The sequence below is a fragment of the Lissotriton helveticus genome, chromosome 6 (genome assembly GCF_964261635.1).
Source record: "Lissotriton helveticus chromosome 6, aLisHel1.1, whole genome shotgun sequence".
Classification (NCBI taxonomy): domain Eukaryota; kingdom Metazoa; phylum Chordata; class Amphibia; order Caudata; family Salamandridae; genus Lissotriton; species Lissotriton helveticus.
In genome coordinates, this window is record NC_136067.1 from 1631938072 (window position 1) to 1631965206 (window position 27135).

Here is a 27135-nt window from a genome sequence, read left to right on the forward strand (position 1 = left end):
ACCACCATTAACATCTATTTTGGAATCTAGTATTTTTTAAACTTTTGTACAAACTATAGATGTAAGCAAGTCCGAAATTTAAAATACAAGAAATAAAAATATACAGCACACATTATAAGGGCCAGTCCTTTTGGCTTTTTCAATGCTTCTTATGACTTGCTGTCACTTTGCTCTTTTGCAGATTGTGAGCAAATATTTGGCAGCATCAATAGCGGAAACGTAGTTTGCACAAATGGAAGAATAATGCCTTACACTTCATATTGATTAACGTAATCATCTTTATTCAAGTAGAGACATTTTGCACACAGACCAATCTATGTGCATAAGTGATTCATTTTGAGAATTGTACGTCTATTTCGAAGCAACTGTATGAAAAAACATTTTGGAATGTATGAGCTTTTAATTCTTGATAGGTGAAGCTATTTGGCGAGATTTAGAACTTCTCCAGTAGCGGCTGCCACTGAACAGGGGAAGGAGGAGGAGGGCAATAAAACAAAATAAAATGAGTCTTGCCTGGTTGCCGCCGGCTCTCCCCCGACGTATTTTCCACGCCGCAACAAAAAGCCCACAGCCTTCCAGAATCCCTGGGCCAATCACATCACTGTATTGCAGCGTTGTAATTGGTCTGAGTGCCATGGTGTGGCGCACAGACGGGGACAGGGAGGCTGTGCAAGTTCTCCACCAGGCTATGTAATGCAGCCTGGTGGAGAACATGCAAAGTGCGCCGGATGGTTTGGCTGGGCCAAGAAGGGAGGCCAAACCGTCCTGCGCACTTTGGAGTGTGCCTAACACTCCTCTCCCTGGCCCCTGCTCTGGCAGCCCAGCCTCATCCGCCCCACACCTAAGCAGTAAGAAAAACTAAAATGAAAATAAAGTTAGTTAACATTTTAGTTTTCATTTTTAAATTGCTCCCAGAGCAGTGGGGTGACGCTCCTCTGCCTTACCGGAGGAGCCGCCGCTGCATGGACCCTCTGAGTAGGCTCTGCGACACGCAGGGGTCCCAAGACCACAGATTAAGAACCATTGCTGTGCGGCATATCCCCAATGCTGTGCAGCAAGGCTAAAGAGTTAACAAAAAAAGTACTATGACGTGTGTGTGCGTACCACTTTGTTGGTACGAGCAACACAGATGCCCGTGCCTACAAAGTGACAAACATTTTAGAAATTTGTTTTTAGAGTTCAGTGGCGGAGAGTTCAGTGTTGCAGAGTAGACTGTTGTTGAGTTAAGTGGTGTAGAGTGGTGTAGAGTGCATTGGCGTAGAGTGCAGTGTTGTACAGTGGAGTTGCGTGCAGTGGTGTGGTGTGGTGTGACCTGGCCTAGACAGGAGTGGTGTAGAGTGCAGAGGCGAAGAGTGCAGGAGTGCATAGAAGAGTGGGGTAGAGTGTACCGGCATAGAGCGGTGCATAGTAGAGTGGGGTAGTGCATAATAGAGAGGCACAGAGGAAAGTGGCGTAGAGTGCAGTGGTACACGGTAGATTAGAGTGGCATTAGGTGCATTGGCTTAGAGTGCAGTGGTGTGGCGTAGAGTGGTGAACAGTAGAGTTTAGTGGCATAGAATAGAACGGTGCAGAGTAGAGTGGCACAGAGTTCAGTTGCAGCGTGCCATGCTGCAGAGTGCCGTACTGCAGAGTAGCGGGTCACAGAATGCAGTGATGTAGAGTAGAGCGTCGGAGTGCATTGGGGTAGAGAGCAGCGGTATAGAACGATGCAGAGTAAAGTGACAAAGAGCAATATTGTACAGTGGAATAGAGTGCAGTGACAAAGTAGAGTATACTGGTGTACAGTGCAGTTGTGCAGAATACATTTACATAACATTTATTGGTTTTGAGTAAAGTGGTGTAGTGCATTGGTTTAGAGTGCAGTGGGGTAGAATAGAGTGGTGCAGAGTGAATAGAGTGGCGTAGACTGCAGCGGCATAGAGTAGATTGTTTCAGAGTACAGTGAAGTGGCTTAGAATGCAGGGGTATAGCGCACAGTGACATGGAATGGTGTAGTGTGGAATGGTCCAGAGTAGAGTGTATTGGCATGGAGTATTTCGGAGTGGAGTGGAGTGGGGTAACATGGAGTATGCATGATATGTTAGATTACTGCCATTACAGACAACACATCTTCAATTGAAATGATTACATTTGCACTCCCATACAGTTTTACTGATAAAAGAATGCAACACAACAATATGTGGAAATGCATCTATTCATCTGATTGTAGGCTCGGGTCATTGTCAGACATTTAAATGTTGTTCTGTGCTAGGAAAACAAACAACATTGTACAGCCTTCTTCAAGCAGACCCCATTAGCTCGATTGTCACATAAATCTCTCACTTTGAAGTTAGAGAAATAAAAATAAACACCAAGGTCCCTAGAGGAGTTAGCCTGGCATTTGACCTCAGTCTTTGAATGTACAGCAAATGTGACAAGATAACAAGATTTAAAGGCCTGTTTACAGAATGTGAGTTTGTGGAAGAATACAGTAAAAAAAAGGTTTGGGCAACGGGAGGGACAAACTCTAGCCGGACTGACTAACGCAAATAAAGCTAGCAAAGAGAAAATATGAGTTACAAAGCCAATGGTAAGCAAAGGGCGGAATGCATTCCTAGATCAACTTTCTCAATGTCCCCAAGATGTCCCTAGCAAACCAGTCTGGTAGGCTGCGATCTAATTAAAAAGTAATTAAAAATTCCCCAGTTATGTTTTGCGAGTGGGGATGTATAGTGGTTGAAAATGGTACTGTAGCCTTAAAACTGATTTTCTAGACACATCACTGAGTAGGAGGAGCAGAATGTAAAGAATAACTCCCAATTTAGTAAAAGCTATTTCTAAAGCTGATAAGCCATTGATAGATAAGGGTTGGTAGGCAGGTGCTAGCTAAACTAGAGTAAAAATGGAAAGATTACTAAAATGACTCATTTGTAAAAATCAAATTTTTAGTATGCATTCAACTGTACCTGTAAGTCATTGACTGACATTTTGAATTGTCTGATAATTGTTTTTGTGTCGATAACCCATCTATGAATTCCCTAGTAAGAGCAAATTCATATTGCATACAGGGCCTAATTACAATGTTGGGCGGAGTTTCCTCCGCCCGACATCGACTCGGTCAAGGGACAGACCAGCACCCGGTCAGCGGTCCCGACCGACTAATTAGGATGCGACCGAACACCGTTTGGTCGCGCTCCTGTACTTTACAATGGGAGCATGTATTACGGCCGGAATGCATGCTCCCGTTGCAAAATGCGAGGTGCAGTTCATTCCTGCACCCTGTGGCAGGCACCTCCAGGTGTGTCTCAACTGAGGTGGCAAAGTGAACTAAAGAATGATGGATTCAACCCAGATCTGTGACTGGGGGTGAGTGTTTGAAAAGTTTCAGCACTCCGTCCATCATCTCCATGTGTTTACCTCTAGGTGCCTGCCACGAGGTGCAGGCATCAAAATGGCTCAGCCTCCACCCAGGGGCCGCACACCAAAGGGGGCCCCCAAAGTCAGGTTCCAACATCCCTCCTGTGTCAGAAAGGTTAGCATAGAAAGTCTGTCAAGCAGACATCGTAATCCCTTTGGCGGAAAGAGCCGCCCTTGGGATTACTGGCCGCTTTCTGACTGGCAGGCAGGGTTCTCTGAGCCGGTCAGAAGCCAGTCGGAAAGCCTGTTCTGATTCCTTTGCAACTGACTACATCATAATGGGTTGGTTGGAAAGGAATCAGACCTGCATATTCCAACCGCATCGTAATTAGGCCCATAGTTTTAACATTTTTCCTTAAAGTTCAGGAGTTCATTTTTACCAGAAGCAGGGTGTGCATGCTGCTTGTTCAGCTATATTTCTTCCAGCATTCAATGACATTCGTTCTTCTGCCGCCTGACCAATTACATTTTTTAATACAATAAACTCAGAAGACTGAAATGTCTTTAACACTCAGACTTCGCTAGGTCCAAGATTTTGTTGGACTACGACAAATAAAGTGCCAGGAGTTTCACAGTATAATACTTTGTCACAATTTTCTAAACTGAACAATCTGTTTGAATTTAGCAGTTTGAAATATTGGCTGAAATGCATTATTTTTCCAACATATTTGTTCAATCATTATAACAGAATTGTCACAAGTGAAATTTTCTGAATCATCAGAACGATTTCCCATTCAGTGAACACAAACTAAACTGGTCATTCCATCATCCCGCGCTCCCCAAAAATGCTTCCAGAGTACCTCCGGGATTATGTTGGTGTTCAAGCGAAGAGTTATTTGACAAAGCCTCAGCAACTGCATCTGTATGGATTAAAAAAACCACAATATTTTTATATTACAATTATGGAAGAAGGAGTTTGATGTACGGTGACAATGTATTGTTTCCTGTATGTGCTATCTGCTTCTTTGAAGACCATGTTAATTTGGAAATGTGCTCTCATTCAGCAATTTTCTGCACATCCCATGCATCATCAGTGGGCCAACATTAATGGTCTAGATTTAGACTGGAATACATAAAATACATTTAGATTGCAGTACATGCTTGAAGAGCACTTTCAAGCATTTCCTACGGTTGTTTACCATAACAGTTAAAGTCAGATATTATCTGGTGTAGCTAACTATACAGGCCCAATCCAATTTTGCCTTGCGAACTAAAAGATCTGAGTGTAAGGTAAGAGAGGTAAGAGAGGTGAAAGAGTGTGTGTCATTATATCATCAGTATCTAGATTTAAAGACAAAACTAGAGATCTTCTGAAGGTGTACTAGTTATATAGAAAGTAATTGGTGAAGTTTGGTAATAATTATGTTCCAACTCTCATACTTGTCTTTAGATTTTTCCTACGACTCGTAGATGCTAATGTCCAACAGTGTGGCGCGTCCATTCCATTTTCCACTGTCTAGAATTAGCCTAAATATTACCGTTGCATGTGTTAAGCTGCGGGAGCCTACGTTGCTCCCAATGGATCCAGACTGCAAGGGTAATTCTTTGTCAGTATTGAGAGGCAGCTCCAAAAATGCTCCAGGCGTCCTGCTGCATGTGCAGTTTATAAACGCAATCTTGACTTGCACCTCCATTCCTTGTCGCTGTAGACACACTTCAGGAGACTACCTTTCTCTCTAGAAACCATTTCTGTCACATAGCCTCCCCAAACCCCAAAATCACTGGTTCTCCCAAGCAATTCCACATCACTGTGGTGGGGTTCCCTCTCAGTAAGGCTTCTGTTCTACAGGAGTTACTGCCACACAGAGGGCTTATCCGCTGACCCCGCAAGCTGCCAATGCAGCCTTTAAACAAGTCATATAAGCCTTTCTATCCCAAAGATGTGAAATGTAGCCTGAGCAGCATAGCTGACATAATTTGCATTGAAATAAAAAAATAACTCAATACAGAGAGGGTTTCATCTGGCTAGAGGAAAACACTTGTTGTCAGATCTGTTGCCTATGCAGAATAGCATCTTCGTGTTGCACAGCCAATGTATAGGAGGCCAGAGCTTAACTGTTTTAGCGACTATTTCCAGAGCCAGCTTCCCTATTTCTCAGCTGGTCTCTAAAGCAAGACAAGCCACCATTAGACAGGGCAGGAACTTTTCTTGATTCAGATCTAGGCCTGATCAAATGCGGTCCACCACATACCAGGATGGTACTGCTTATTTGCCTAGAAAACCTTCTTGAGCATGCTTTTGGACCCCTTTTGAGCCCCTAGCACTATATTTCCTCTCATCCCCAAATGGGTGGTCTTTGCTGCTACAGGCAGTGTACATCTCAGACACAGGCACCTCCCCAGGGATCCCACTGTGCATGCTAGTGGAGCGGAGCAATCGTAGTCTTTTTCTGTGCCTGCTTGGCCATCTGTGGACTGGCTGTTCTGGCACCACTGCAGCAGGCACCTTTCTTATATTGACTGTGGGTCTTGGAGGCCAGCTGAGACCCATGACCTGGGTCTGCAGGCTAAGCCTGAGCAATGCCAACAACTAACATGACATTAATGGCCACCAAATAGTAATGAATGTCTACAGCAGCAAAGAAGAAATCTACAATAGCCTGCCAATGTGGCACGTTCTTACATTGCCTTATTATGGTCTGCCTTGACAGCGCAGCGGTGGCCTGGCAATTATTGCAAGAAAGAATTACCAGGCGAGTGGCTCTTGCTCCACCCAGATGTTGGGATTCAGGAGTACATTTAATTTGGGCAGAAATTGTGTGCTTTCACAAAACAAAGTGCTTGCCCTCCACTCACCTGTGAGCATTTTGTTAATGTATTTAGCTGCCTGAGCTTAAACATTTAGGGGCATGCACATGACATTGTAAAGCTAATAAAGTGTGTGAAAACATTTTGATGTTTTTCTCTGAGAGCAGCACAGATGTGAGTTGGGCAGTCATTAGCCTACATGGATGTTTAGGTTTGGCTTGAAAGTTCAACTGTCACCAAACTTTTAACCTTAGCCAATATTATTCCATAGTTCCCTAGCTATTTACTTGTAATGCTTCACAATGCCATACCAAATGCTTTTAAAGCCAGACCTATTGGCATTGCCAACGCTCGTTTTCTTTTCCTTCACAATGACATGTTTCCCTCCGCTGCCTCTCTATATTAACAGTATGTGAAAACAGACTGAAACAGTTATGAAGCATCTTAGTGCTCAGCGTGTACTGCCTAAATAAAATACTGCAGGAAATACTAGGGAACCTTCAGTCAGTTTCACTGGCTGGAGCCTGCCTTTGGAGCTCAACAAGCCATGAACACACCCCAGCCCTGGCAATTACGTTGGACTGGCCCTGGGAGGAGTGGTGGGGATGGGTTGCTAGTGGGAAACACTGCTGCTTCGCTTTTGTTACATGGGGTTGATATTGCAACACTGCAACAAAACTGGCCTCAGTAACAAAACAGGCCCCAGTAACAACAACTGGACCCAACCCTTCCAACCTACTGGCAAAATGCCTTGTGCCCGCTATGGCCAGTCCGGCCCTGAGGCTGACCTTCGAAGGATGAATACACTCATGCTCGATGGAACCCAGAGGATGAATTTGGGGCCGAATCCACTGAGGGCCTGGATATTGTAAATTAAATTTGTATAGCGCTTACTACTCCTGACGAAAAGTTGAAGCACTTTGCGGAGAGTAGCACGTTACTCCGGAACCTACGATTAGAGTTAAATAGTAGATCAGCAAGGTGCATTTATTTTCCTTCAGAATGCCATATCTCCGGTATGAAGAATGATGCAATGGAGTACACAAAGTTGCAAAAAGAATTACAGACAGTGCTAGAACAGATCAGACTCAGAGCAGATCTAGAAACATGCACCAGAAGGAGCACCTTGCTTATAGCTGTTGTACCAGAGTTCAACAGCAATGGGCTGCATCAAAGACTTTATGGTGGAGCTTTATGCAATATCTTGGCAAAGGCAACCTTTTGACATTTGTAGTGGAACGGATGCACCACACATTGAGGCCCAGAACAGTTCCTGGGGCTCCCCCCTATTCTTATTATTGTAAAATTGCTCAACTACAAGAGCTGTGGCCAACTACTGAAACAGTCTAAAGAAGACATACATGCATGAATGATCTATCGCCCCCCCCCCCCATCTGTGCAAGAGGCGAGAAAGAAATTTGCACCATTAAAAAAAGAAATAAAAAAAGAAAACGATGGATCCTTGATATCTGCAGTGCAATGACCCAGCTAAACTCTGGTTTGAACAGAAGGGGAAGCTCCATTTTTTTTAACAGATCCGAAGGAAGTTTTGAAACTGATATGCAAAGCGCCTACAACAGCACAGATAATGAAAATATTCTGAATCATCAGATGGCCAGCACCTCAGTGATATGCATAGATGGCATGGAGCTAAATAGCTTCAATTCTATTATTAACTCCCATTGTAATAGATTCTGACACAAATCATTGTCAGAGTTGTTCTAGGGCATGTAGGATGCTGGATAGGCCACGCACCCAGCGCATCAGGGATGCACGCTAATGGTACTAGAACAGTGTCAGGTAAAGTAATCGGCTATTGTTTGCCAATACGTTAGCTTGGGAATGCAGTCTGAGCTCCTCTGCGTTCTTGAGAAGTACGCAATTAATATTATATGCTCAAATTTGGATGTGTTTTTGTGAGAATGCAGTACCTATACCAGTACAGTGATCATTCGAAGGTCCAAGCTAGCATGCAAAACACGGTAGCATGCAGGTTTTATAACTATAATGCCTAAGCTCGCTACCGCCCAGTGAGAACATAGTGGTCAGTGTTCCTAAGTGTAGTAATATCTACATTTATTTTTGGTTCAAGTTGCAAGAAGTGATTACGGGTGCCTTCATCGAAAAGTTTGGGTTTGAGGGGGAAGGGATATTTGTGGGCAATCATTGTGCAACACAGACATATGTGCATTCGATCATCAGATATTACTGATGCAGACAAATGGCAAATATAAAAAACAGTGTGGAGATACTAATGGCAATACATCAACGAAGTATAATGCGTAATGTCTGGGCTATAAATTGCAGCAAAGCATGCAGAGTGGTAGCCTATTTGGATAGGTACAACATTGACATTGCATTATTACAAGGGACTCGTATGACTCTAGATTGTCTGACCCAATTCGTTATGAGATAGGCAACTTATAGCTATTTTTCTGCTTACTCTAAATTCGCCAGGGGAACGGCAGTTCTGGTGAGGCGTGGCACACCATTAAGGCCCACTCATGCAACAGCAGATAACATAAGTTGCTGCACCACTGGTACAAGATGAATTTGGAGTACACTAAACAATAGCAAACATATGGACCTAATTTTGATGACTCCGTTCTTTGAGGCAGTGAGAAAGACTGATTGACTGCGCACTACACAGCATTATATGAGCAAGCGATTAGACCCTAACACTACGACCTGGAATTGACAGCATGGGCGCAGAGATGGTCAGACATAAGCAGGTTCAGACAGGGCTTAAAGACACAATGAAACAATTTTATCTGCTTGATGTATTATGTTCTTGCGCCCCAAATTCCTGAAAATACACTTTCCTCTCATCAGTTCACATCTCTTTAGACTGGAACATTGGTTGGGTACCAGAGGCATAGATGCTTGGTTGGATTGGGTTACAGCCTTACCCCGCGCACTGTCTGACCACACATGGTAATTTTGATATTGAATGTCCCATCTGTTGCACATGATCATAGGCTATGGAAAACTACATTACATTAGCTGAGCCGGTATTTACAGAAGAAATAATAGGGCATACATTGATTATATTTTTAAATACATTAAGGATCCTAATAGGACATTCATTGGTTATTTTTCAATAAATTTGAGGATCAGTAGAGACATGTGCAGCATTATGGGAAGCATTTAAGGTAGTAGAAAGTGGAGAGTGCATTGGAAAAAGACATGAAATTCGGTGGGCATATTGGGGTAGGCTGCAGGCCCGGACTGGCCGTTGCGGGCACCGGGCAATTCCCCGGTCGGCCGCAAGGGTGGGGGCCGTTTTTGGGCCCCTGGGGGCCGTTTTTGTGACAGGGCCGTTTTTGCAGCAAAGCTGCAAAATCGGCGCTGTAACAAATTCGGCGGAAAAGCGGCCCTGGTAAAGAGCTTGGTGGCATCCCCCCCCTCCCCCAGGGGGAGAAGGGGGGGCCGGCCGAGCACTTTGCCAGGGCCGGTTTTGGTTCCCAGTCCGGCCCTGGTAGGCTGACCAGTCTTGAATCCAAAATCAGTGAAGTGGAAAAGCAACAGATAGTGGGGGTGAGCCTGGAAGTAATGGCAGCTGTGAATCTCGAACGAGTGGACTTCAGAGAGGCAGCATAAAGAGAAGTTACATCTCTTGGGAATTATGCAGCGGCTAAGACCTTTACAGCGGGGAAACATCCAGGCCACACATTGGAGGTCATGAGTCGCCCTGCATTGGAGGCACCAGACATAACTGAAATAGAGACCAGCCATGTGAACACTTTCCATGGCATGTCTGTGATCCTTGATGAGTTTGTTAAGTATTACTCAGAGTTTAAACAGCTAAAGCAGATCTAGACATACAGATGATTCACACCTACTGAGAGAAGGCCACTATGGCATGGTTGGAATGGAGCAAACGTGAACCACTTTGCTCCACAAATATGCAAGAGGAAATAAAAGGGAGGATTGGATCTATGAAAACTGGTTTAGTACCAGGGAGCGATGGGCTCTCTACTGATTTCTATACAACATATGCAGAAGAGATCGCTCCATTACTACTGGCTGTATATAGCAAGACCTTTGATTATGGGACATTGTGATAACTTTGCTGAGACAAAGCTCTCCACCCTAGGTCACTCCTATCGCTGGTCACTGATTAATGTGGACAAAAGGTCTTGCCAAAATATTGGCCAATAGGTTATTCCCACTGTTACCTGCTTTGATGGATCAATTGGGTTTCACGCCAGGCAGATCGACAATTAATAACTTACACACATTGTGGTTGCCCAACATAAATTTTGGCAGGTTTGACTTGTCTGAAGTAATGATGGTTGAGTTATTTAACACATTCGATTATCAGATGCGTTAAATACCTTCAAACTCATAATTCCGACCCATGCGTAAACCGGTGTTTACGCATGGGTCCGAATTAACCAACCCACTCAATCAGGCCCTATGTCTGGCAAAGCTGCAGAGTGCAGGACACCACAACTGATAATGTCCAATCCCAGTCCCTGTAAACTAATTACAAGACTGTGCAAAAGTACTGTTAATGAACTACTGGCCAAAGCTGAGAATGTCAAAATTAAATTAGAGTGAAAACTAGAATAGGACAAAGATGAGCAATGGCTTTTTGTTCCAGACAATTAAAAGGCGTCTCCACAAATGGCAAAGTCTGGCTAATCCAACTCAAGTTCATACATGGTGTATGCTAAACTCTAGTCAGCAAGGTTCGGTATGGTCCAATCACTTTGATTTGTCGGGGAGAGGAGGAGGCTGATTTCCTACACTGTGTCTCCAGATTGAAGCCTTTTGGCACTGCATGTTTTAGGAGATTATGGAAATTTGGTTAGAGATCACCCGTCTGATAGAATTTTTGGGGGATGTAAAAGATATCCCAAATAACTGTCGCAAATATATCGTTATCACACTTCTGCTGGGTAAGCATAGAGTTGCCATGACAAGGGGGTGTAGCAAACCCTCTCAATTTGATAATTGGCTGACTGACTGCACTATGTGAAGGAATGGATTACAATTTATCACTTTGTTTCAAAACTGAAAAGAAAGTTTTTTTGTGTTTTTTTTTAAACAAAATACTGCATAGTTATACGTGGCACCCACCACTGCAATATTATGCTACGTTTTGTGCACAAGCATATTTTCACAATTTCTCATGAAACCATTCACATCACTGTTTGGTTATGAAATCGTCTGCTCACAGATCCGAGGACAATATCATATCAACAGGGTGGTGTTCTCGCTCTTCGGTCAGAGAGGACAGATTGATCCCGGAGAAAGCATTTCCAGGGCACAGTTGCCATAAGTCTCAGACATAGTCGACTACCCACTGTAATCTTGGTGAGCGCTCACCCTTGGTCTCAGGTTTGTGGATTCTGCATCTCATCTCTCCTTATGTCAAATTGAGTACCTATTACTAATACGATCTAGGTCATGCAGGAAATGTAAACAGACTAATATGATCATTAGTTTATCATTTCTGTTGCCAATATATTTGGGATTTTTTCAACCATTTTGCTACAAATGTTTTGCACTAGATTGATTTATAATAAAAGCTTTTAGTATACAAATCTACTGGTTTCGGTTTTAAGAATTTACCAGAGTGTTTAGTTCTAAGGGGAACCCCCAACCTGTCCAGTCTCTAACCGGGCTGGTTATGTGTCCCAAAAATGACCCCTTTTCAGCTAACACCATTAAGAGGCAGCAGGCATGGGACACTAGTCTATTTTCTCCACTCGGTAAGGCAGGCAGGTATACCCCTACAGTCTGATTGCCAGGAGAAACTGACTGGGCACGAATGAAATAATTGGCAAGCAACAACTGGACACCTAGATTATAAATTAACTGGCATATCATAACCATCATCTGTAAAGTAAAATAAAATTGTAGAATCCATATGGTAATGCATACAAACTTACCAAACCCCTAAAGCACTTTTATTCGGGGTTTTCACCACATTATCGAAGTTCAGATAGAGGCCTACAGTATGCAGGCTCACATTGGGAAATGCCTACATTCTAGCTATAAATGTTTCAAAGAAAATCATACTATAATGTCAATCTACAGGCAGACGTAGGGAAGCTGAGTAATATGTTTTCAAGGCAAATTACACAAGCAACTCCATATGGTCTAACGCACCACACAAGAGTTTCGGATCTTAAATCATGATCCAACCGTTTACAGTCTATTTTACATGCTCGACTCTGATTTCTGGTCCCATAGGGTCCCAAAGAGTTGGTGCATGCAAGTATATTCCCAGGTTTAGCTCTGCCGCCCTCCATACCCAAGGCTTTGCATGACAGACCCAAACACATGCGGAGTGCATGAAAGGGGATCAACACAGACACTTAGCTAACAGCACTGGCAAAAAAAAAAAAACACAGCTCAAACCCAAATACCTAGCAGCACAATATAAGGCATTTCATAAATAGACGGTACATACCAAAAGGATCATCCTGTTGTCCTGCTTCCACAGTAGTGATGTTCAGAGAGCTGACTGTGGCAATGGGTTTTTCCATCATAAGGTCACCCGGTGGAGAAAATCCGCCGAGCTCAAGAGTTGATTCCTGAAGTGAAGGAATACTTTGAGGTTCTCGAGATTGTGGGTCAATATTTCCTTGTGCAGATACTATGGTTTCAGTTTTTAAATCTTTAACAACCCTCACAGGTGGAGTAGCTACCGAGTTAGAATTGCTAAGTTCTAGAAATATGAGTTCAGGCTTGTTATTTTTTTCACCCATTTTAAGAGTCTTAATTCTGTTCTTCCGGTCAGGTTTAAACAAGGGATTCTTCTTGTTCTTCCGAGCTTTAATAAAAAAAGTGCTTTTTGTGATTGGGTCTTTTTCTGGAGAGGCTCCATTACCATATGCATCAGAGACAGAAGGTCCATATTTGTGCTCCAATGACAACTTATTTATTCCATCCTGGAAGCTTTTTGAATATTGGATAGGCTTGGAATCAGGAGACTTTTGTTGGTCTCTAAATGGGGTCTGCTTAACAGTCTTTGTAGTGATCACCAAATTTAAAGAAGGGGTTTGGTTGGTAAAAACAGGGTTACCTTGAGGTGTGCTTTTCGCTGTGATGGAATACCCTCTGCGTGCACTTTTGTGAGCCTTTGTAGGCACTACACTTGCTCCCCAATACGTGGCAACTGTTTGAGACAATGCATCTTGTATTTGGCGAGTTGTTCCAGCATCACCTTCGTCTACTGGCATCTCCTTTGGGAATGTCTGTTTTGATCGGCTAATGTGCTCAGCCTGGTTTAAATTATTGAATTCCGTAGTGAACAACAGACCTTTTTCAGAGAAATTGTTTTTAATAGTCCCACTATCCTGATCTATGAGCTCTACTTGTAAGTAGTCACTGTCACTCACCAGTGAAGAGGAGTTGTAAACCTGGTACAATTTTTTTGTTGGAACAGTTTGTTTCACATTTGGGAAAGGCTGTATATTTTTTGATGTTACTTGTCCTCCCTCTTTCTCCGCACTTGCGTAGGCATTCAGCGTAATAAGTGACTTTACTTGGTTTTTGGTAGTCGTGAAAAGCCACATTGTTTTTGGGATGCTTGAGGGTTGAGAAACACTTTGCATATTGACACCACCATTTGTATCCATTGGCTGCTTAGCAGACACTGCCATAACTTTTTGATCTCCCAATCTTATAGTGACATCCCCATCTGTGGAACTATGTGCACCTTTTGAGTTCTTTGTAGGTCTTAACTGACTGAGGAACTCTTCTCTCCTATAAGAGGTTTTCTTCCATGATGTTGTAGCAAACGAAAGAGAAGAAGGTATGTGTGAAGAAGTTTTAATGCTACCCGTGTACCTCCCTTTGATTGGCACATTGGTCACAGCAACTGATGAACCCAAAAGATGAGCTGATGAGGTTTTACTTACTCCGCTCTTATTGTGCCATCCCTTTTCTTTTGCAACCGGTGAAGAAAGCGAAGGGTATTTTAAATGATTGCCCTTATGGTCTTCATATACGGAATAGGTCCCTTTAAAGTAGGCACTTTCAAGCATCTGGGAAGACCTCCCCGACATGTAAACAACATTTAGAGCAATAGCTCGAGCAGAAAAAGAATGGATATTTTTATTCCAACAAGCATAGATCACAGTACTTTCTGCAGTGGAAGCAATAGCATGAAAGATTATCACATCTTGGTTCTTGGTGCAGTCGTCATTAGACGTAAACCCCGTAATATTAACTTTGATGTGTCTTCTGGGGCCTGCCCATATGATCCAGTTACACCAGATGTTGCTGTGTGAGTTGCTTGCATTCATCGGAAGGGAAAAAGTTCCATAATCTTCCATCAGAATTGAATGACACTTCTCGCCAGGATCAAAGGACAACAAATGCTGTGTCAACTCTGGAAAAGAAAAACATTAACCATTCAGAAACCATCCATGCAGAGAAATAGTCTTGGAAAAATAATTTACTTTCCTGTAACTATGGGTATCCAGGGTGGGTGTCATGGCTCTAAATTTAAAGAAAAACAGAACAAGGAAATCGAATTAAAAAAATCTCACAAACACAGATCAGCAGGGGAAAACAAACAAGCATTGGCAATGCCACCCCACCAGCTTGCATTGTAATCTATGCCTATAATAGACATAATTAGGCATAGTGTTGCGCCATTATTCTATGCACGTGGAACTGTAAAATATAAAATTACTATAGAACTATATGCAGTGTGCAAACATCAGCGATGCCATCCATGCGCCTGTATGGATGCCACCAGAGGTTGCAACAAATAGTTTATCCGGTCTGTATCCAGGTGCTGAAACTAGCATTTTTTCTTGATTAATACAAGAAGGATAGGAGAAAGGTGGTAAATAACCAGGACATATCCCTCGCAAAGACGAGAGTAAAGAAAGTAAAAACGAGAAGACAGGTTAAAAAAAAGGTGATGGAATAGTGTAGGAATTGGATGGTGTCTACGGGGTATTTCCGACTTGTGGTCATTTCCAGTTTTAATTTTAAAAAAATAATAATCTGAAAAAAACATCTCAACATGTTCTGAAAACTGCAGAAAATCCTGTCCAAAAAGCAATGTCAGTAAGACGTAGATATTTGAAAATGTTCAGTGTAAAGCCATTCCTCCACTAAGAATAATACTAATATTGTAGCTAGACGAGTTTAATTAGATAGTCTACCTAGTTCATTTTTTCCAAAGAGATAAATTAATTTATTTGTAGTTCATATATATATATTTATTGATTTGGCGGATTTGTAAAGTGCTATAAACAACCTTGCAGTAATTTCTGAATGCTTTTAATCAGACTATCAGAGTCATCCATCCGATCAGCGGGCACTCTGATCTTTATGGACAGTCTAAACCAATAACCATAAGCGCTGAGAGATGGTAATGCTTCAGGAAAGGGTAAAACAGGATCTGAATTGACCCAAGGAGATAGTCAGTAGCTATTTTAAGGCATCGTACCTGGTGGAGGTAGGCAACAGAAGCCTAGTAAATGGAGAAGGCTAACTAAAAGTAATATAATAAAAGGGACCCCCTGAGTCTAGATACAGTTCCTAGGACAGGGCAACAACAATATTAATAATAATTATTCCTAGGCAACAGTTTGCTGACTAGGAAAAAATATTATTAATATTGAAGGCTAATTAAAAGCCCACATGACTAGAAAGTTTTAGCAACCTATCATTTCCAGTCTAAGATGCAGTCGAAAGAATCCCACAGAGATTATCCTTGCACATGAACGGTCCTTTCTCCAATTATTTTTTTTTTTTACAGGAATAGTTGAACAGATATTAGGTTGCAATCAATTTGCAGATCATACTTTTCTAGATAAGGAATGGGCAACCTAGCTAAGCAGTCCTTTGTTCAGTCATGTGATGCTCTGTGAACAAAACTGAGGGAATTTTGCCATTTGCTTTGCTGGAAGCCAACGGAGGAAGCCAAAAGCAGGGGTGATATGCTTGTAACAATTCAGACCAAACAGTATGGAGATTGATTTGTTGGGAGGCCAATATAGAGGTCATTACACTAATCAAGGCGGGAGATAACCACTGGGTGGATTAAGGCAGGTTTTTCAGAGGTGAAAGAGTAGGCCACCTTCCCAAACGTGAGAACTGGAAGAAGATTTGCAGGACCCTTTTTTGGGTGTGAAGGCAACTTCACTGCCAAGGAGTACTTTATACTTTTTCAGCTTATATTACTCGAAGAAGGAGAACAATCAAGGGACTCTAGCCAAGAGAAAAGCATGCGGACTGCATTGAAACCAAGAGCAGGAATAAGTGCTCTCACCAGTCAGGCATGAGCAGCCTTTTCGGTCACCAATGCTACACTATTTTGCTTATTCTGGCCTAGCAGGGTTACAAAGTTCAGCTTATGTGGTTGAGCTTATGTTTCTTGTTTCAGTCTAGGAGGATGCTCCCAAGGATTTAAGTCACCTAAAGAGGTAACCATGCAGGTTTAACGTAGAAAGTCCTCTTAAGTTGTATTACACTTGCCAAAACTGCCACCACCTCAACCCACAGTGTACGTTTTCAAAATTACAGTGCAGCAGAATGACAAAACTTGAGCACGCATTCAGGTCACACAGTGGCAGATCTTTCTTTTGGGTCATGCACTCTTCCAACTGCTGTACCCTTCTTCCAGCTCCAACTGTTCTACTATCTGCCCCTGTTCTACTATATTCCCCTGTTCTACTATCTGTCTCTCTTCTTCTCTCTTCAGCCTCCAGATAATGGAACATGGAACTCCGCTCACAGCATTCTCTCCCAGGTAGTGTAATGCCTTGGGTGGTCAGCTAGTGCACCAGATTTCCAGTCCTCAATCCTTTCTTATACTGGGTTGGCATCCATTTGTCTTCTACTGACCATCTTCCTTAGCTCATGTCTCAACTTACAGCCTCCTTGCTCTTGAAGCAAGTCCTTTTTGTATCTGTCCGGGAATTGGTGTTGTGCGGTGATCTCCTTGCTCCTACACTTATTGGCCCTCTGGTCTCTCTCGCGGTTCTGTCCTCATCCACTGGTTAGTGAATGGCAGCCTCCTATACACTGAAGGGCTCTTGTGGTCTGTTTAACTGACCCAGCTTCTTCCGGTTATGGTAATTTTCCAGGTCATCTCCCATATCACATATCCTACTGGGTCTGATGTGTTCCTGTCCTCAAGAAGGTAGTAGAGACACTGCTGAGTTTCCCATCCAGTCACACACAAAAAGAAAAAGACCTCATTTACACCCCAAAAAAGCATAAATCAGATTACGGGCCATTAGAGAATTAGCACGTTCTTCGTTCATGTCAGAGAAGGCATCTTTATTAACTTTAGTGCAGCATTTGTTTCTTCTACTGTTAGGCACAAGAAATATTATTTATCTAGAGTTATTCTGGGCATCAATGGCTCTTGGAGATATCCCACAGCACCCAATATCCTGGATGGTTTAACAAGATAGTGAAGTCAGTCTACAAAACTGAATGGTCTCCCAAATGTACTAGTTTACTGAGAGGACAGAGGCAAATTCACAGGAAAGACACGTGGTTCAATGGATTCTCTTGTGGGGTTGGAAAGGAATACTGTGTTCTTTAAATTTCCCTTGGAAGGTGCACATTATGGGGAACATGCCCTTCAGCTCCTTATGTAATTACTACACTTCGTATGTTACTCCATCATTGAAGGTTTTTTATATCCTCTTACATAATAAATTGGATTCACCACCCATTTATCAATAATGTTAAAACATCTGACATTCTTCAGTCGATGACCTTGGTTTCTTCTAAATTTATCTCGGTTTTGAAATTCATGTTTTAGTTGTTTTCTGCTGATGAAATAGCAGATCCAGAAACCTAAATTTCATAAATCGCTCAAGCACTGCATCAAAGCGGTCTTACTCTTCACACTGATTGAGATTTGTGATGTTGAGAAATATGCTTAATGATGTGGAATACCCAAAAGCGGACTACCAGCTGTTTCACGTATACCTCATGTGATGGATAGTATCAGTGTATCTTTGAGGCTATAATCCATGAGCCCTTTCTTTGACTGACCACTCCATGGACCAGTGGACAAGATGTTGTGCTAAAATGTCAAAATCCAATCACAGACCTTAAAATCAAACTGGAACTCAAACCAGTGAAAGGGTGGGCTACAGATAGGCAAAAGGGAAACTGGACAAAATATGGAGTCTCTAGTGGTGTTTTGTATATCAGAACTTCAACTCCTGGTAATGGGGATTTTGAGCCCATTTAGAGAACCAGTAGTAGCTGAACTGGTCTCATACGTTCATGGTGCCAGGGAATGGAGTGGAATTGTTTAGTTACTCAAGGTTACCAAGGTTTTAAGGGTCCTGCCTCTGAGAAATAGCTAGTTGAGGCCATGATATTTGCATTGGGGGCTACCAATAGGTTTATGGGTGCCCAGAGAACTGTCTGGCAGCACTAGTAACAAATGATAAACCAGGAACATGGGAAGACTGCAACCAGGCCTTTAATATGCAGTTATTGGGAAACTGGGAATAATTAAAAATGGTTCTAACAGCCCTTGCCAAACCTACAGCCCAACAGTCTAGGATCAGGTGAATGGGAAAATCCCTAACGATATTTGGGGTTCAGAAATGGATAGTACATACTCTTAAAGAGAAGAGGAGGGTACTGTGGACTTCTCCAAATGACACCCATCACTGGACCGCAGGGGGGTGTAGGAAGGTCACAGTAAATATTATTCATGTTTAATTTGAGTCATGTTTAATTTGAGGCAATGCTTGCGGGTAGTGGGCACTGGCACTAATTTTGGGGACCAGGACTAATTTTTCATAATCGCACTTTAACCCAAAACAAGAGATAATGCACAAAAGGGATAAAGGAGGAAGCAAACAATTGGAAAACACTGACAACATGGGAGCAGTGATGAAAAGACCCTACACGAGTAAGAAAGAGAAGCATGAAGTGTAGTTTGGTGAAAGAAAGACATGGGATTGAATCAAAATACAACACCATCCAATGCAGTGGGGATAAAGACATCAAGTCTGCATTAACGAAGTTCTAACTAGATTTTATCTTGCCACTGAAGGCTGGGACATTAAGTAGAAGCTTCCCATTCCTAGGTGAAAGGTTTTTGGACCCGTTCTACTGCTATCCAGAGGGGAAAGGATGTTCCTGGCATGCATGAGTGGAAGAAAGTTCAAGCAATCTACTTGGCCTATTGGTGATCGGATGTCGATGTCAATTTCTTCGGTGGCAAGTCATACAGTAGCTGCCCACAAGCATGCATGAGAGATCTGAAGGTAGGTACTGTCCAGAATGTTTGGCCTATACACGGGGCCTTTCCTGTGACAGAAGCTGTTCAGCATGCAGCTGGATGACTTATTATATAATGCTTACAAGAAAGTTTTCCATACAACAGTTCAGGCTTACCTTTCAGCCCTCAAGCAGGCATTGGCACCAAGTTAAGCACCACATAGTCAGGGGGGGTACCCAACCCCCCAATTTCTCTACCAAACATTTTGCAAGGGAAGGTAGGTGGCAACTGATCATGTGGGGGATGTTTACAGCACTTACCTGTGAAGTCTATTGCCTTAAAATAAAGGGCATCACGGGGCATCTTAAAGTTTGTTCAAGTAAACCACAATTGTTCCAGCTCACCTTCACGGGAAGGGACATAAGAGTGTTTCAGGCAGTTCTTTTTGCAATTCTAGCAGACACATAAGGTGGCTATCAGCCTGTTATAAATATGAAGGGAATCAGTTTGTAGAATCTGCATTTCAGAATGGACACTTGAGTAGATGACTCTTGATCAAAAGGATGCATTTCTCTATATTTCTAATCTACAAGAGCATCCATGTTTTCTTTGATTTTGATTCTCCATTTTCAATTTTTTGTCTTCCCATTTGATGCAACATTTGCTTCAAGACTATTTGCAGAGATCTTGATGAGGGTTCTTCAACAAGAGTGTTTTTGTCCAGCCACAACTAGGGGATTACAGTTGGTGCAGCGCAGATTGCCCACCCTTTACACATCACAAATGCCACTGGCACTTAAGAAACACATGGTATGAAAGTGAACTTAGCACATGATTCATGTATGTTTTAACAAAATATTTTAACTGTTGCACTTGACATATATTAAAGAGTGCCTTTACTGTGGGATTAAAAAACTTACTTAAACAAATGTTTTAGTTTAATTAAGTGTGATTAATAAAGAATCATCTTCAGTAAGTATAAAATGTGCCCAACAGAGATGAAATGTGATTTCCTAAACGTGTGTGCTACTTCACATGAATAGATAAACTGACACTAACTAAACACTTCCTTACATATGTATAATGTAATCTTGCTACAAATGACAATCAATTTGAGTAATGTGTGCATTAATATTAAAAATATTTGATTTTAATTTAGTTCTCATGCATGGTTAGTTTAGAATAGATACATTACTGTACTAGAGGGAGGGGAAACAGGAGCCTGAGAATGGACCAGGACGACAGGTACACGGAGAAACAGTGCTAACTGACTGTTGTCCAGAAGTTGTAACCTACATGTGTTTCAGTGGCATAACGAACCTTGAAGGGGCCCCCCTGCAGGGTAGGTGGAGGGGCCCGCTTTGGACCCAATCTGGAGCTCTCCGGCCGAAGTGCAGTGTTGAGGGGGGCCCATGAAGGTTGGGTAACCCCGCAGGGGCTGCGGGGGCCTGTGTTACGCCCCTGATGTGTTTGGGAAAAGATGTTGTTCACATGTCCAGTGTGGGACAAACTGGAAATGTTGCAGCTGAAACGTGATGATTCATGGATTTCAATAGACCCCTGATGGTGGAATCGAGGGTGTGTCGCCCCATGGACTTTACACGTTATAAAATACCATTCCCCTTGGCCGGTTACTCAGATTTTTCGCAGATTCCTTGCATTCCCTTTCTGACTTTGCTGCAATGCTGATCAGGTTCCTTATTACTTTTCCGGATTTTTTGCTTAAAAGTAACTTTGGCTAACATTTACACTTGACCCTTAGAAGGCTCTTGGCTGAGCATCTGAGATGCTAACACTTTCTATTTAATTTCTTTTGTCCTGACCAGACTTCCTTTAAGGAATTCCCTTGCTTGCCCGAACCATCTCTCCCCAAACCATCCTCTGCTGTCTGAATCCTAGATTACTAATGTATAGAAGAGAGAACCTTATATTATTATCTGAGCATCAAATGTTAATGTTGTTGTTCTGCATAGCAGTTACAGAACTGTTTGTCAGCCTGATACTAAATCACCTTAATTTTTTTCGGCGTCTGGCAATAGCTGTTGTAATTTTGTAACTTTATAGCATGGTACCGAGTCATTTATTTGAATAACTTGTAATAAACCTTTTTGAACTGTCTACTGGTTCCTGGTCCTCATTGTGTAGCCAAATGGTTGCACTGTTAATTGAAATTTGATTAACTGTTGATGCTAACACCCATCGCCTCTTTGATGGATATAAATGTCCATTGGGGGAACAATGGTAAGCAAGTGGACCCACAACAACGCTGGAGCAAAGTCCACCCCTATCTGAACAATAGATTTACTTAGTCTCTTGCCATCCAGCAGTTAGCATTGATCACTTTGTCTGCAACCTTCTAACCATAGAAGTACTTCCAGTACAAAATAGGTTGAATCTTCTTCTCTGTGAGCACTTGAGAATATATCAAGGTTTTTTAGTTGATTTCTCTCAGATCTAAGAGTTGTGAAGATGTGTGTCCATCTTTTTCCTGAGATTGACCCGGCCTTAGCCGGGATTGGATGCGCATGAGCTAGGCATGATAAATAAGGTACTCTCTAGGCTGATCTTCTTTCAGTAGTGAAGACGTAGAGCCTAATTATCCGAAAATCTATATATTCCGTCCCTTACGAGGCTTGTGGGTAGCAGTGACATTAATTTTTTGTTGGGCCCACCTTCTTTGCCTCTCCACCAGAACCTCACTAAGCAGCTGAACAGTTATGTGTGGAAGGCTAAGTTGAGCTCTTTCTCCTTTCTGGGACTCTTTTTTAATTGTATTTTTTTATACAAGACTCACTCTTCAAAATCAGAGGGGTAATCTGCATTTTTTTGCTGCCAGTCACGAAATTTGCTTCTCGTCTGGAAGACCAAGCGGGGAGAAATTATAAACTCAACATGGTTGCCAAAGCCTCCATAAACAGATGTTGAAACACCAGCTCATAATCTACAACTGCACAAGCTTTGCTGGTGAGCACTTGGGGGGAAACGGTGTTTTGTCTCGCTCAGCAATGCATGTGCGAGTTAATGACACAGCATAAGGCCGACCACCTGAGCAGTGTCTTCCCCTCATCCTATGTCTTCTCTCAGTAGCTTGACACACATGCAAGGTGTTATGTAAGATGTTTGTGACACTTACCATGGATATGTTTGCCAATGTGGACTGTGAGATAGATGGTCTCCTGTCTTAATGCCCAGACCTACTGCTGTATTTATTATTATTATAATTAAGTTTCTAAAGCGCTCAGCTACCCGCAGGTTTCCCGGCGCTAAAACCAAAAGGTGAGAGGGGAGAGTCAGAAGAGAACTGTTAGATGTTGAATAGCCAGGTTTTTACCTGTCTGCGGAACCTGAGGTAGTTGGGTTCAGTTCGTAACTGAAGGGGAAGAGAGTTCCAGAGTGAGGGGGCAAGCCATGCAAAAGAGCGGCCACCCACTCTGGCTTTTTTAATTCTAGGAACTGAAAGTAAGTGTTGGTTAGAAGATCGTAAATTACGAGGGGGACAGTATTGTTGTGCCAAGGAGTTGAGATAAGGTGGAGCTAGACCAGAATTTATTCTGTGAATGAAGCAGAGGGCCTTAAATTTTGTCCGGTTTTCAATTCGGAGCCAGTGCAGGGTGCGAAGGGCGTTGGAGGTAGGGGAAGTATTAGGTAATTTGCAGAGAAGTCGCGCGGCCATGTTCTGGACTGTCTGCAGTTTACGAGTCACCTTTTTACTGGCTCCCAGAAGAAGGATGTTCCCGTAGTCCAGTCTCGAGGTGATAAGAGCCTGGACCACGGTTTTCTGAGTGTCCAAGGGAAGCATCCAAATGATTTTACGCAACCACTTAATGATGGTGATGCAAGTGGATGAAGTTTTGACCACATGGTTCTTCATAGATAGTTGGTCGTCAAAGATGACACCAAGGTTGCGAGCTGTTTTGGACGGGGTAGGTAGAGGGCCCATTTGGGAAGGCCATTGCCGGGTTCCCCATAAGGTGGTGTTGTGACCGAACAGAAGAACCTCTGTTTTTCCCCCGTTTAGTTGCAGTTTATTGACCAACATCCAGGCTGCGATGTTACTCAGTCCTGTACGGAGGGAAGAGGAGGAGGAATGAGAGTCAGAGGAAAGGGAGTAGATAACCTGGGTATCATCGGCGTACGAGTAAATAGTGAGCCCAGCTTGCTCCGCAATAGTAGCCAAAGGTCTGACGTACAAATTGAATAGCAAGGGGCTCAAGATGGAACCCAGCGGCACACCGTACGCCGATGTGAAGGTTTGAGAAGCAGAGGACGAGGAGAAAACTTGAAAGGTGCGATCTGAAAGAAAGCTAACAAACCAGTTGAGAGCTGTGCCGATAATGCCAGATGATCTGAGGGCATTGATAAGGATGGGATGGGAAACCGTATCAAATGCGGCACTCAGATCAAGTAAAATGAGTGCCACGGTTTCCCCCTTATCAACTCGGCACCGGATGTGTTCGGAGACCCCTAGCAGTGTGGATTCTGTCGAGAAGCCACGTCTAAACCCGGATTGAGATGGATGTAATAATCCACTTGCTTCAACATGGGTTGACAGTTGGGAATTGATGTGTTTTTCCATGATTTTAGAAAAAAACGGAAGAAGTGAGACTGGGCGAAAATTAGATGGGATGCTAGGGTCAGCATTAGTCTTTTTTAACAGGGGCACTATCATTGCATGTTTCCATGCAGAGGGTACTGTTGCTGCTTTAAGGGAGGTATTGAGAAGATCCACAATGAGTGCAAGGGAAGAATAGTCCAGCTTTTTTAGTATATTGGGAGGAAGGGGGTCCAGTGGAGAACCGGAGTTAATTTTGCAGATGATATCAGAGAGAGTCGTAATGTTAAATGGCTCCCAAGTATCGATCAAGAGAGAAGCAGGAGAACTGGTTTCTCGGGGAATCCTGGAATCACAGGAAATTGTAAGTTCAGGGGGAGTGGAGAGAGTTGGTTGACCCGAAGTAAGAGACTTGTCCTCTGGAGTCAGATGTTCAAAGAGTGGGATAGGGGCGGGTAGGTAAGGCAGCGAGGGGGAGGGGACAGGTTTCTCAAAATTGGAATAGATGGTATCTATTTTGGCAATAAAAAAATTCGGCCAATGAATTACATTGTGCAATATCTAAGCATGGTGGTTTGGATTGACACAATGCGCCCGACAAACTCTGTACTACCTTAAAGAGAGCTTTAGGGCGGTTTTGTGCTTCGAGGATGGTTATGTTAACATGTTCAACTTTAGCAATTTTACACAAAGAGTGGTATTTGGATAGAGCAGCTTTGTAAGTTTGCTTGGAACAAGGGTCATATTTTATGCGCCATTTGCGCTCAAGATTTTCGCAGATTGTTTTTTCTGTTTTTAAGGCAGCTGTAAACCAGGGTGCGGGCGGATGGTGAGGATTATGTTTTTGCATGCGTTGGGGTAGGCATGCATCTGCAGCCTTTGCTAGCCAGGCGTTAATAGCCTCAGCAGCTTCAGTACAAGTACCTTCCGTGAGAGGTCTAGTGTTCTCAAGGTGGAGATTGAATTCATTCATGTCTAGTTTGTTCCAGTTTCTAGATGGTCTAGATTCAGTAGGTTTAGGAGGAATGTTAAGTTGGCGACCAATGGTAATGGTAAAAGTTACCATAAAGTGGTCAGACCATAAGATGGGTAGTGAGGGCTCGCAATCGATGGTTTCTAAATTGGAGAGAATGGGGTCCAGAAGGTGTCCTGCTATATGCGTGGGACCCGAGTTATGTAGGGTGATGTTTAATGCAGCCAGGTCCTGTAAAAGGTTGCTACTGATGGAGCAACAGGGATCATTTAGATGTAGGTTGAGATCACCAAGAATTGAAAAGTTAGTAGAGTTCTGGATAAGAGGTGCTATGTGCTCAGGAAGAGTGGCGGCCCACGCACTCGCTGGTCCCAGGGGGCGATAAATGTATGCTTTTGTGATTCCTGCGTGTGTGTGTTTTATATATAAAGGGACACTCATAATCAGGCCTTATCGGCAACACTGCCACCTTAAAATGTCAAGCATCAATATTTACACAAATGTACATTTTTTAAAGACCCACTCACAAGAAGGATGATTACTTAGTATCTCTGGAAAACTGTGTGAACTGAGCAAAAGATGTGCTATGTGAAATTAACTCATCAACCCTGAATTTTGCTTTGCATTCTGGTACTTGTAGTCCTTGACATAATAGGAAAACAAAACTACAACTAAACGAATACCAGTTACATCACAATGACCGAAAACCAGTTACGTCACAATGATATAAGTTACTCAAACAAAACAATTGGACTCCTTGAGATTTCTTCACACATCCACCCAAATGCTATCACAAAGAATGACACATTTGAAATTCTACATCAAATTGTATCAAGCAGCCAAGCTGCAGAACTGCTCAGTTATTTTAGTCGACGTTTCTTACCGGAATGTTGCTGCTTTGCTTTCTGTAGAGCCGAATTGATCTGCAAAAAGCATACACGATTACAAACACCAGGCATTTGCAACTCAAGTCTACTGTGGCTAAAACAGCGTTGTTTGTTTTAAATATAAAAATGACAGTTACAGAATGGTGCAAAATAGGTTAAAACAATACTTACATAAATGAGTGACAGATATTATATCTTGTCACAGGTAAATTACATTGACATTTGTGGAATACATGTATGCTTTGAACTCCAACAGTGAAGAAAAAGTATCTCACTAGCGAAAAAAGCAGGGATGTCAGATTTTTTAAATTGGCAAAACCGTTTTAGGCAGTGTTTGAAATTGGTATGTGGAAGTGTAGGGCCTCGCCACCCAAGGGCACCTGTTCACTAGAAGCACTACTACTTTTCCATTAAAAGAATTGCACATATGTAGAAAAGTGCCGGTACGTCGCTTTAAAATGAGTGTGTAGGTGTGCTCAGTACCTGACAGCACCCGCCCAGTCAAACCACGGGGTTTAGGTGTTGGCACTCACATCTTTTGCCTTAAACTCCACATTCTGGTTGTTATGAAAGACGGCTCTGAATAACTCGCCGCTCAGGCGGTCCCCGAGCGAGAGCGGGAAGAAGGCCTGAGAGAAGGCGAAGAGAAGCAGTAGCGTCATGGCGCGGCGCGTGACCCAGGGACCTCCAGGGAAGCTCTGTAGGCGGAGCCCGGCTCACGCGCCTCACCTTTATTGACTAGCAGGCGGCAGCGCGAGCCCCTAAGCGTGGCTCCTGGCAGGGGCGTAGCTTCCACTGGGGCGGCAGGTGCAGTGGCACCCGGGCCTAGAGAAACCCCATTATTGCTGTATTTTACAGTCCAAACTGCATCCAGAGGACTAATTTCCTTACTTGTACCAGGGCATATGATACACTGGCTCCTGGGAGAGCAGCCACCTTATGACCCAAAAGTTCCGTTGTTTCTTATCTTTTTATTTTCAGTCTGTGTTCGCTCCTTGAAATCGTGTTTGTTTACGGTGGAGGGAGCTCGCATACACCTTCTACATTTGTCAAGGGAGTGGCCTAAACGTTTTTCGTTCGTTTTTTCTCACTGACCCGACCTTGAAGGCAATCTCTCTGAAATGAACATACGCGACTATGTAAATTCCACCCCTCCTCACCCCCCAAAGATATCTGGCTGCAGCAAAATCAATAACTCTTCTTTTATTAGTTGCAGGTTAATATGTTTGTGTGCTTGATCATTTGTTCCTTACTAGCTTAACATTTTGGATTTCAAATTGAAGGTTTAGGGCTGTTAAAAGGATCAGTGTGCCAGCCCTGACATTTCATTTAACATGCCAGTGGATTCTGGGAGTTGTAGTCCTCGTTCACTTCAAGCTACTTGCTAACACACCTGAAT

General features: G+C 42.9%; 1 protein-coding gene across 1 annotated transcript in view; it reads right to left on the reverse strand.

The window, feature by feature from the left end:
- The window catches only part of LOC144761843 (uncharacterized), a 114185-nt gene extending 87739 nt beyond the window's left edge, over positions 1-26446 (reverse strand). The window contains exons 1-4 of the mRNA XM_078647069.1: positions 26270-26446; positions 25733-25772; positions 12569-14494; positions 4197-4256 (exon numbers count right to left, since the gene is read on the reverse strand). Of these exons, the coding sequence (XP_078503195.1) occupies positions 4197-4256; positions 12569-14494; positions 25733-25772; positions 26270-26398 (2155 nt within the window). The 5' untranslated portion in view covers positions 26399-26446. The remainder of the gene's footprint in view (positions 1-4196; positions 4257-12568; positions 14495-25732; positions 25773-26269) is intronic.
- Between the last annotated feature and the right edge of the window lie 689 nt (positions 26447-27135).